Raw genomic sequence first — 12059 nt, forward strand, 5'->3', positions numbered from 1 at the left:
TGGAATACCTTCAACTTGCTGGGTAGCGTATTTGGCCTATCTTCATCAATGCTCATTGATATCTTGTAAAGTAGGTGCTATTATTCTCATTGTTACAGATGGAAAACAACCTTAGAATAGTTAAGTAGCTTACCCAAGGTTGTATATTTAACAGAAGGTCAGGATGATTTAAAACCAAAGTTGAGGGAATTCCCTGGGAGTGTTAGTGCTTTCACTGCTGGGACTTGGGTTCAATCCCTGGTCAGGGAGCTAAGATCCCACAAGCTTCATGAAGTAGCCAAGAAATAAAAGCGAACCTAAATTTGAGTAGCTGCAGAGTAAATTCTTTTAAAATTATCACTGTCTCTACTGCTTAAATTGGGGAAGGAGGAGAAATGGGAGGACGTTAAAATGGAATAGCACTATATTTAATGTGTTTGTAATCAGTCCAGTTGGCCCTCAGAGCCTTACTTTGTTTTTGTCTCTGCCTCAGTCCTTTTGATGAGAAATCCATAACTTACATTGAGTAAGCTTGCACAGGTCAGAGACATAAGTGTACTCAGTTGTGGTGCCACTTCAGTTACTTCCATCTGTGCTGTACCTTTGGCCTTTGTTTACAGAGAATATGGTTTATTTTGTTCGGTACAGAACCTAAATAACATTTAAATAACAGTACTGAGAGACTTCTTTTTTAACTAGTGATTCTAAAATAGTAAGCAGTAGTTTAATACTTGGTTAGTTCTTGCTGTAACTACTCCTTTCTTTCACTAATTCTGGATGCCACAGAGGTCATTTCACTAAAGGCAGGTTTCACTAAAACTTAAATTCTCATAGCACCATCTTGGCTAATGATGAAGAGAAATAGACTTAATAGGTCTTGAATCCAACTTAGAATGTGCTATTTTTTTGTATTCTGGGTTACTTTGTAGAACTGTGAGGTGTGTATACAGTTTGGTAACAGTAAATTGCTACTGAATGAAAACTAAACTGCTGTTTTTATTAAATGAGATATGGAAAAATAAGGTATAGCTGTAAAAGTGTCAGGACCCTTTTCTGAAGTTAAAACTAATGTAGTCGTTGTCCTATTTACAGTTAATTTTGTTTCTTTTACATTTGAATACTGATTTATGTTTTATCTACCATAATAGGTAACTGTCCAATGATACATATACCTGGCTTTACTTTTCCAGTTGTGGAGTATCTTTTGGAAGATATAATTGAAAAAATAAGGTCAGTAAATATTAGGAAGTAAAAGATTACTTGGTGTCTTTGAAAATCCACATTGATGCTCATACCATATTATATTACAAAGCTTGGGCTTTAGCCACATATCAGTATTGTCTAAAGACTCCTGGGCAGAAAAGTTTGTTAATTTCTGTCTTTAGTGTTAAACTTCTGTTCTGATTCTCCTCCCTGGTATTCATTCTTCTTTGCTGGCCTCCATTTCCCACCCTTTAAATATAATATTGCGCTAGAGTTCTCACCTTAGATGTTTCTCAGCGTTTTATGATTTCACTGTGCAATCTTATTTTCATGATCATAGTTCTGAATTTTAAGAACTATTTTCCTACAGCTTTCAGAACTATGGTTTCAAAACCGAATTCTTCCTGAATTCTAAACTTATCTAAATCTATACTCAGCAGCATTCCAGTATCACAGATTTCTTGAACCTCACATTTTTCAAACAAAAACTGTCATCTTGTATTTGATTTCCACTGTGTTTCCACCAAAAAAATTAAAATAATCTATGTTGCTTAGTATGCTTTATAATGGTTGCTCCTTTTGTTTTCCACCCGGTTGTTTAAACTCTAAATCAAAGTAGCTGGTGTTTCAAGCAGTTATGTTCCAGGATATGTTGAGTGCTTTACATGCTTAGTAACCAAAGTACTGTAAGTCATTCTGTATCCCGTCCCACTTTCCCCCATGAAAACCCTGAGAGCTTTCTGCTTGAACGTAGCTTCTCGTTTTCACTTCTTCTACTTAAGGTCCTTATTATCTCTCCTGTGTTAGCATAAAAGTTTCTCTGTAGGCACTGGGGTCTTCACTCTCACAGATGCTGCCATCTGTTTTCCCCAAAACTCTGGTCATGAGAGCTTTCTTCCCTAGGGTATGGCCCTTGAGATTTCTCTTTGAAAACTAGTTGAAGAACCTTTGTTGCTTTGTCATGGCCTAAAGCGGAGCACCTCAGCTGGTATGCCCAAGTTGTGATCCTGTTCACGCTGGCCTTTAGCTGCTAGCAGGCTTCTCTAGGAGCCATCAAAACTACCTTAGTATCACTTGATGAGAGAGGGCTGAAGGCACAGACCCACAGGATCAGGTTCCCGCTTTTTAGCCTGTCCCCCCAAGGCTCTCTACAGTCTGGCCCTGTCTAGTGGCACACATTATGCCAGTTCTCCTATCCACTGTCTCTTCTGTGCCAGCTTATGCCCTTTCTTTCAGGACTTTATGCTTTGTTACATTCTGTTTCCTCCTTTCAGAGTTACATTTGCCACCTTTCCCACTTTTCATCTGTAAACTATTATGTGGGAACAAATCCCTGCCCATTCAGCCTTCTCTGATACCTCTCACAGTGAGTTACCTTTTCAGCAAGATGCCAGGACGCTTTTATCATATCTCTTGTACCGTTTACCTTATTGCCATGTGATGTATCTTGTTATATATGTCTCTTGCACTAGATTTCAAATTTTCAAAGTGGAAGATTTTGCCCTATCTTTGTAACTAGTACGTAGCACAGTGCCTGGCCTATAGTAAACATCTGAGAACTAAAAGGACAGATGTAGAAACATTTGTGCTGAGATTTTTCAAGACTTCACAGCTTACTTGTTAAAGGAGAAAACCAGAAAGTGATGGTGGGAAGGTGAGAACAAAGATCCTACCTACTGCGTACTTTACTTGGAGAAAAGTCAGCTGAATTTTGAATGGACATTTATATAACATATTTTTGAAACTATATGGCTTTCACTGTGCACTAAGATCTGAGAAACAAGGGAATGACTCATTACACAACTTTGGAGCTTGTATCTAGATAGGGATACATAAAGGCTATTACTCTTAAGGAGTATACTCTGGTCATACTCACATGACCATAGTTTTGGGGAAAATAGATGGCAGCGTTTGTGAGAGTGAAGACCACAGTGCCCACAGAGAAACTCTTATACTAACATAGGAGAGAGAAAAGGACCTTAAGTAGAAGCAGTGAAAACGAGAAGCTATGTTCAAGGAGAAAGCTCTCAGGGTTTTCATGGGGGAAAGTGGGACGGGATACAGAATGACTTACAGTACTTTGGTTACTGTTCTGGGTAAGCGAAGAGTGTGTAAGGCAGGGATAGTGTGGACAACTCAGGAAAGCAGTGAGGTCTGCAGGGCAAGGAGGGTAGTGTGTTTCAGGGAGGAACATGTTAAAGTGAAAGAGTGTATGTTGGTCTTCCATGTTCTGGTTATATCATCAATGCTCGTAAATTTTTATGCTCTCCCTCCTCAGTTCCACTGTCAACCATGTGGCCCTGTTTCTTACCATAGCACATTTACCAGTTGTTTTCTAAGGTAATAACAGGCAACGACCTGACAGCAGAAACAAAGATTGAGGGATCAGTAATCTAACATTACAGAAGGATGAGTTGCTTTCTTAAGGTCCCCGGAAGGCAGCGAATGTACATGGAACTGTAGTTAAGGGGGAGTCTGTTGAAGCAACAGATAGTATTTGTGCACTTGTTCTGTAGCCAGCGCAAGAGGGGAGGTGAAGTAGGGGTGGTCATTGGATAGTTTTCAGCAGAGGCCCCAGCTATTCCTTTTCCAGAGGAAGAGCTGCTCTGCAGGGAAGTAGGAAAGAAAATAGGTGAGATATTATGGAGGGTTGTGATTGGGTACTTGGGGAGGGGGGCTAAAGGTTACCTCTGATCCTATAATTGCTGGGAAGGGAGCCAGCTGTGGGTCCATCCTGCTGACTGGATTAATTTCTGTCTCAGGTTGCCCTACCTCTCGGTGGTGCCTCTATATGTATCGAAGACTTAGGGGAGTCCTGGGTCACAGGTACTGAATAGGGAAGGGGATTGATGAACTCTTTGGGGTGTCTGCTATATGTCAGGCACCGTGCTTTATCACTTCTTTTTCATTCTCATGTCAGTACTGTTAAAGAGTATTAATCTCTCAAGAAAACTAAAAGCCGGAGGCTCATACCTTGTCCAAGGTCACATGGCAGAGCACGGACATAAGTCCCATTCTGTCTGACTCACAAAGCCCATGCTTCACACCCCCCATTCTGTCTAGATGCTCTCATCTAGGTGAACTCCGAGGGGCTTTGGGGTTAAAGTATAGGTTTAATTTTCCTTGTCTCTCTCCACTCCCATGCCTCTCAACTCACTTATGGTAGGTGACGTACGCTGCAGCATGGAGAAGTCAAAGCATAGCACTGGACTGACTTGTAAGACATCTGAATGCTGATTCTGGCTCTGCCATTGTCTGTGTCTATAAGACCTAGCAGAACTAAGTAGTTCTCAAGCATGAGTCTATGGATCTACAGACTGTTATAAATACACTGAATCTCCTGGGGCACTAAATAAAATTGCTGGATGAGCAGACCCCAGCCAGACCTACTGTATTCAAATCACAAGGTAGAGGATTGAGGAATCTGTTTTACAAACTCCCCAGGGAATTATTTGTGCTCACGTTTAGAAACCACCTATATTCAAAATGTGAGTCGTCTAGGCAAGTGTTAACTATTATTTTGAACCTATATTAATGTTAATTTTTTTAAAGATGGTAGTTACTCTATCATTTAAATTTTTATTGCTGAAGATAATCTAGAGCTTTGACATACTTTCATAAAGAATGATTTTAATCTAAAATGTTACATGTTCAATTTGTAAGTAAATTTAACTAGCATTTACTAGAAAGTATAGTGAAGATGTTCTTTAAAATTTCTTTCTAAAATCCTAAAAAGTCAGAGATATTAGTGAAAACCAATTTTAAATAAAGTGAAGCTATTTAAGAGTATTTTTATTTTAGATATGTTCCAGAACAAAAAGAACACAGATCCCAGTTTAAGAAAGGTTTCATGCAAGGGCATGTGAATAGACAAGAAAAAGAAGAAAAAGAAGCAATCTATAAAGAACGCTGGCCAGGTTATCTAAGGGAATTGAGACAAAGGTAAGTCTGTTTTTGTTTGAAAGTGAGAACATAGTAGCTGAATGACTAAAACAAGATGCAAGTTCGTCTTGAACTTTGTACGTATTTAAGGGTAGCATTGTTGTTTAGTCACTCAGTGGTATCCAGCTCTTTGGTTATTTAGTCACTAAATGTGGCCTGCTAGGCCTCTCTGTTCGTGGGGTTTCCCAGGCAAGAATACTGGAGTGCAGGCGGATTCTTTACTGCTGAGCTACCAGAGAAGCCCTGAGGATAACATTTCGAGTTTCATAATTCTAGCTGGATACTCTGCTGATTTGACTTGTAAACACTGTCATAATCCCAGTATTTCTTTTTATTTAGTATGTTTTCCCATTTGTAGATTGAGTTAATTTTAAAATTTTATAAGTAAGTTAAATGTCAGGAAACTGTCAAGTATTTCATGACTTTATATTTGACTTGATAGGTATTCTGCGAGCACTGTAGATGTTATAGAAGTGATGGATGATGAAAAAGTTGATCTGAATTTGATTGCTGCCCTTATTCGATACATTGTTTTGGAAGAAGAGGTTAGTTTTGTTTTTCTTTAATTTTCAAAAGTGAAACATTTCAATTTCAAATTTTCTCTTAAATGTTTTTAAAAAAATAATCTTTGGAAGAAATAGCTTTTGATACCAGGAGCAAGAATTTCAAAATGCAAAATCATTTAGCAGTTTGACCTGTTTGAAGAAAAGACTCAACAAATGAAATGTGTGGATTATAAATCCTGTTTTTAAAAAGCAAACTCTATCTTTAGTTATAATTAGTAACTAAAAGTTATCTTGAGCTAATAAGATTTTAATGAAGACTTAATTGTACACAGAATTATACTCTTTATTTTGTTATGTGATCCTTTATAACAGTTATTTCCCCTCTGCGTAGGATGGTGCAATATTGGTCTTTCTACCAGGCTGGGACAACATCAGCACTTTACACGATCTCTTGATGTCACAAGTGATGTTTAAATCAGGTATTTTAGAAATGTATTTTTATTGCTGTTCTAAGAATGATACTTGAGTTATGTGTAGCCTGGTTATTTTCTTTCATTTGAGCTTATTATAGTCCAAGTTGAGTTTTTTCAAAAGTTGGATTTTTTCCCCCCCTAAAGTTCTGGGTCAGAGATGAAGATGGTAGATACGTAGTGAAGTTCCTTATTTAGTTTTATGGTGAGACTGTTTCCCCTCTCTGCCCAAATTTGCCCAATAAAATCGAGTCTTTAGCATTTGAGGTTTTTGTTTCCTCACTTACTTCTGCATTTAGTTGGGCAGAAAAGAAGTTTGAATTTATCCTCTTAGGCCAGTATTTCTCAGCTCTAACTGTACAACAGAGTTACTCATGGCACTTCTTTAAAAATGCAGACCCAGATCACACCCTCACGCCAGATATTAGAACGTGACCTGCAAAATGTTAGAATGTGACCTGAACATCTGAAGGTTAAAAGAAAAAAAATTCTCAGATGATCTGATTGTTGAATAGGATGTTTTGAAAGATACAACCTCTTATGTTTTAGAGAAGTGCATTGGAACATTTTTCTCCTGTGAAATTAAGTTATAGCTTTTTCCAGAGTCACTGTTAACTTAAGTAAAATCAAAGCAAATTCCATTTAGTATTTTAAATAGTTCTGAATATACTTCCTAGCCTTACTCTGTTGCAGTGCTTTGATACATTTTATTTTTTAAAAATACTGAAAAATATTTTGATCTAATTTTATTGGCTAAAATACTTCTTAAATCCCATCATGGTAATGCCCTCAAATCGTTCACTATAATTAATTTTCTATTCTTTCACTGCAAAAATATTTTTGTCTGATTACTATGACTTCTCTATAATGAAATGCTACTTTCTGTTTCCTCATTGGTAACTTCTGTGTAGAAAAAGTAAGGTCATGATTAAACTGTACAACCATGTATATTTTTTTAAAACGGAAATACTTCTCTGGCTGAACCTTCCAACTTTGGCCTTTCTTTCCCCCATCATAAACTATTATATGATCTACTTTTAGTTTTAAAAATGTGAGTGTGTATGTATTTTCCAAGAAAAATGTGGAGATCATTTTGGAGGAAATAGGGAAAGGGTGTGATGTGAAAGATTATTATAATTCATTAACTTTCTGATTTAATTATACTCAGGGATGGAAGTATTAATTTATAGTTCTACCACCAGCTTCAGTTCAGTTCAGTCGCTGAGTTGTGTCTTACTCTTTGGAACCCCATGGACTGCAGCATGCCAGGCTTCCCTGTCCAAACACCTGGAGCTTGCTCAAACTCAAATCCATCGAGTCAGTGATGCCATCCAACCATCTCATCCTCTGTCGTCCCCTTCTCCTTCCTTCAGTCTTTACCAGCATCAGTGTCTTTTCTGGTGAGTCTTTTTTTTTGCATCAGGTGGCCAGAGTATAACCACCAGCTTAATTTCTCTTAAAGAAAATCTTTCAAAAATTTCAAAAAGAGTTCCAGAAAAACATCTATTTCTGCATTATTGATTATGCCAAAGCCTTTGACTGTGTGGATCACAATAAACTGGAAAATTCTGAAAGAGATGGGAATATCAGACCACCTGACCTGCCTCTTGAGAAACCTATATGCAGGTCAGGAAGCAACAGTTAGAACTGGACATGGAACCACAGACTGGTTCCAAATAGGAAAAGGAGTACGTCAAGGCTGTATATTGTCACCCTGCTTATTTAACTTTTATGCAGAGTACATCATGAGAAATGCTGGGGTGGAAGAAACGCAAGCTGGAATCAAGATCGCCAGGAGAAATATCAATAACCTCAGATATGCAGATGATACCACCCTTATGGCAGAAAGTGAAGAGGAACTAAAAAACCTCTTGATGAAAGTGAAAGAGGAGAGCGAAAGTTGGCTTAAAGCTCAACATTCAGAAAACGAAGATCATGGCATCCAGTCCCGTCACTTCATGGGAAATAGATGGGGAAATAGTGTCAGACTTTATTTTTTGGGGCTCCAAGATCACTGCAGATGGTGATTGCAACCATGAAACTAAAAGACACTTACTCCTTGGAAGAAAAGTTATGACCAACTTAGATAGTATATTGAAAAGCAGAGACATTACTTTGCCGACTAAGGTCCGTCTAGTCAAGGCTATGGTTTTTCCTGTGGTCATGTATGGATGTGAGAGTTGGACTGTGAAGAAGGCTGAGCGCCGAAGAATTGATGCGTTTGAACTGTGGTGTTGGAGAAGACTCTTGAGAGCCCCTTGGGCTGCAGGGAGATCCAACCAGTCCATTCTGAAGGAGAGCAGCCCTGGGATTTCTTTGGAAGGAATGATGCTAAAGCTGAAACTGCAGTACTTTGGCCACCTCATGCAAAGAGTTGACTCATTGGAAAAGACTCTGATGCTGGGAGGGATTGGGGGCAGGAGGAGAAGGGGACGACAGAGGATGAGATGGCTGGATGGCATCACTGACTCAATGGACATGAGTCTGAGTGAACTCCGGGATTTGGTGATGGACAAGGAGGCCTGGCATGCTGCGATTCATGGTTTCGCAGAGTTGGACACAACTGAATGGCTGAACTGAACTGAAATCTTTGTCATCATCTGATAATCCCATCCATAATCAGATTTTCCCATTTTTTCCCCCAAAGTATCTTTCACAACTAGCTTGCTCAGACTGTAGAAAAAGTCAGAGTGATAAATTGTTTAGTTTTAGAACGGCACTCCCATCTTCCCTTTTCTTTCCTAATGGTGGAAAAGACTAGGTTCTACTTTCTGGAGATGTCTAAATCTTTATAGTATCATTTCATTTGATCATCTCTTAATCCTGTTTTCCTGCTAACTGGAAGGTATATCTGAAGGCTTGATTCAATCCAAGTTAAGTTAGAGTGGATGTATTTCATACTGTGTCACAGAGATAGGTAATTGAAGATATTCTTTGTCAAGCACTATTTGACAGCTTTTTACAATTTAGGAGGGTCATAGAGGCTGTGGGAAGCACTGTATCTCCTGAGTAACAGCAGTTCTTTTTCTTGGAAAATACAGCTACCTAGGGCAGGACAGAGAAGTCTGGTGGGCTGCAGTCTATGGGGTCGCTACAAGTCGGACACGACTGAGCGATGCCACTTTCAGTTTTCACTTTCATGCATTGGAGAAGGAAATGGCAACCCACTCCAGTGTTTTTGCCTGGAGAATCCCAGGGATGGGGGAGCCTGGTGGGCTGCCGTCTCTGGGGTCGCACAGAGTTGGACACGACTGAAGCGACTTAGCAGCAGCAGCAGCAGCAGGGTCTTCTGGACATTCTTGCCAGAGATTTAAGTTAGGTTGCACTTTGGTAGCGATATCTGGCTGAAATTTACCCTTGATTGTGTAACACTCTCTCTCCTTCCCATGACAGTACTACATCAAACTGTCTGTTGACTGATAATCATGAATGGGCTTGAGCAACTTGATTTTGTAACCTAAAACTTTCTATATTCCTAACAAAATTATTATTTTTTTAATGTGGGTGACTTTTGGAATGTATTATGTTTTACCAATGCTATTTCATTATTTTTAAGTGCGCATGGAAATTTAATAAGTAATTTGCTTTAAAATTTAAAATTTTCTTCGATTAAAGTGGGATTACCCAAAGTCTGCAAACATATTCACCCATATTAAATAAAATCCTTTGATCTTTAGTTAGTGGTGGGAATGGAGTTAATGTTTTGTTTTGTTTTGTTTTTAATATAATTTGAAAAGGTCGCTACCAACTTTTCAGCATTGTATAAGAGTTTAGAATTTGCAGAAAAAATATTAACAAGTATATAAAATGTATATACTTGATCTGATTGTACATAGGAATATAAGAATTAATGTGACTTAGCATCTGAACTCATTGTTCCATGTATTTTTTACGGAATTTTCTGCAGCTATTTATCTTAAAGTTTAATTTTCTTCTTAATTTTCAGACAAGTTTATTATTATACCTTTACATTCTCTGATGCCTACAGTTAACCAGACACAGGTATGTTGTTAAATTTATCTTTCAAACTGAGGCAAGCTTTAAGGACTGCTTATTGTATGTTTTATTTTCTTTTATTTTTGAAAGCACATTTTAAAATAGTAATCCATACAAAAAATACTTCTTTGAGAACTTTTGCAAATGAGTCTTCAGGGAATGACTGCGCAAAAATTTGGATAAGAGGGTAATCCATGAATCACATTAGTTTCATCAGCATTAGGGAAACATTTAAAGGTTGCTTTTATCAATAGCTTGTTTGGGTTTCCTGAATAAAATAAAAAGTTATGTGAAAACCAATTTAAATAATTCAACCTGGCAATGAATAATCTATGTCATACACAGTTTGATACTGAGATTTTGATTTAATGGAATTAGTACATTTATAGGCATGAGATTTCAGTGATGTATTATTAATTATGGTTTTGGATGTTTTGACTTTGTCAGATTCAGGGATCTCTCTAGTTAGAATGAGGGATGCGTTCCCAAAGGAAAGGTAATTTTCCACTGTATTTGCAGGCCCTGGTAGAATGAGATGGATCCATTTTTTCCACACTCTTTGTAAGAAATAATATACATATTTCTAATGGAAGGCTTTTTACTATCTCTGCTGGTATGATGATAGTTCTGAGTAAGGCTCAGCTAGCTGGATTAGATACAGTGTGCATGTCTGAGGGAAGAGAAGAGGAAAGACAGAGCTTTGATCCCAAAGATTGAACAAAAGAGTATCTGGTGTGGAAGTACTTCACTGCTCATGCTGTAACCATAAAATATTGATTCCTTTGCTAGAGGATATATGACTAGACTGGCAAATATTTTCTTTTATTACCATTTTTATAAATGAGACGAGTTTAGGCTGTTGTTGTTTTTGGTTTTTTTTGCTTTTCAGCCAAGTGGTGTCTACATTATGACGTAGGATTTATTATGTGAAGGGGATCTTTTTAAGTCCGTTTCAGTCTCAGTAGCTGGTATACAGTGGTACAGCCAGCTGGCATTCATTCTGATGATTGGGCACGTGCCTTGTTGGTTGGTGTCCTCTGTATGTCTGTACATGCTCAGTTAATCAGCTGTGACTGACTCTTTGCAACCCAGTGGACTGTAGTCCGCCAAGTTCCTCTGTCCATGGAATTTTTCAGACAAGAACACTGGAGTGGGTTGTCATTTTCTACTCCAGGATAATCCTCCCGACCCAGGGATCAAACCCTGCATCTCTTGTGTATCCTCCATTGGCAGGTAGATTCTTTACCACTGAGCCACCTGGGAAGCCCTGTTTTTATCTGTATAGTTTTTAAGTAATTCATAATTCTTTACACTTCTGTCTTCTCCCTTAAAAAATTTAACAGCACAGTAAATGTTTGCATTCTGCAGTATTTGTTAAATTTTTTAAGTTACCATATTTAAATATATTAATAATTTTGTATACTACTTAAATACCTATAAATTAAAATAATCTTTAAATTATAACCTTTCATTTGAAATCTTATTTGTAATAGGGTTTTGATATCTATGGGAGATTTGGTTCACCATAAGGGAATTTTGTGATATTGAAGATGTGTATAAGATATGAATATATCTATAAATATTAGATGCATATGCCAGTGAATGAACACAAAATTGCTAAAAGTGAACAGTACTTGAAGTAATTACTTTAATTGTAAGAATGGATGTATCAGAAATTCACTCTTGGGATTTTGATGTATGTATTCTTGCAGGTGTTTAAAAGAACTCCTCCTGGTGTTCGGAAAATAGTTATTGCTACCAACATTGCAGAGACTAGGTAAAAATTGTCTTTTAATTACCAACTACTAATGATTACATTTGTTTTGAGCACCATAACAGTTAACATACCTTAATCTTTTTTACAAAATACTTAGTAATTTCTTTAAACCTATTTTAATTCAGTTGCATTGAACATGGGGTTTTTTTTTTGTTTTTTTTTTAACTTATACTAATGTTTTAGCCT

The 12059-nt window shown here is 37.5% G+C and overlaps 1 protein-coding gene across 1 annotated transcript in view; it reads left to right on the plus strand.

Annotated features, from left to right (window-relative positions):
* The window catches only part of DHX36 (DEAH-box helicase 36), a 47922-nt gene that overhangs the window by 14657 nt on the left and 21206 nt on the right, over positions 1 to 12059 (plus strand). Inside the window, exons 9-14 of the mRNA XM_013965621.2 lie at positions 1128 to 1209; positions 4984 to 5124; positions 5567 to 5669; positions 6022 to 6109; positions 10047 to 10102; positions 11809 to 11873. Of these exons, the coding sequence (XP_013821075.1) occupies positions 1128 to 1209; positions 4984 to 5124; positions 5567 to 5669; positions 6022 to 6109; positions 10047 to 10102; positions 11809 to 11873 (535 nt within the window). The remainder of the gene's footprint in view (positions 1 to 1127; positions 1210 to 4983; positions 5125 to 5566; positions 5670 to 6021; positions 6110 to 10046; positions 10103 to 11808; positions 11874 to 12059) is intronic.

Source organism: Capra hircus, chromosome 1, assembly GCF_001704415.2.
Source record: "Capra hircus breed San Clemente chromosome 1, ASM170441v1, whole genome shotgun sequence".
Classification (NCBI taxonomy): domain Eukaryota; kingdom Metazoa; phylum Chordata; class Mammalia; order Artiodactyla; family Bovidae; genus Capra; species Capra hircus.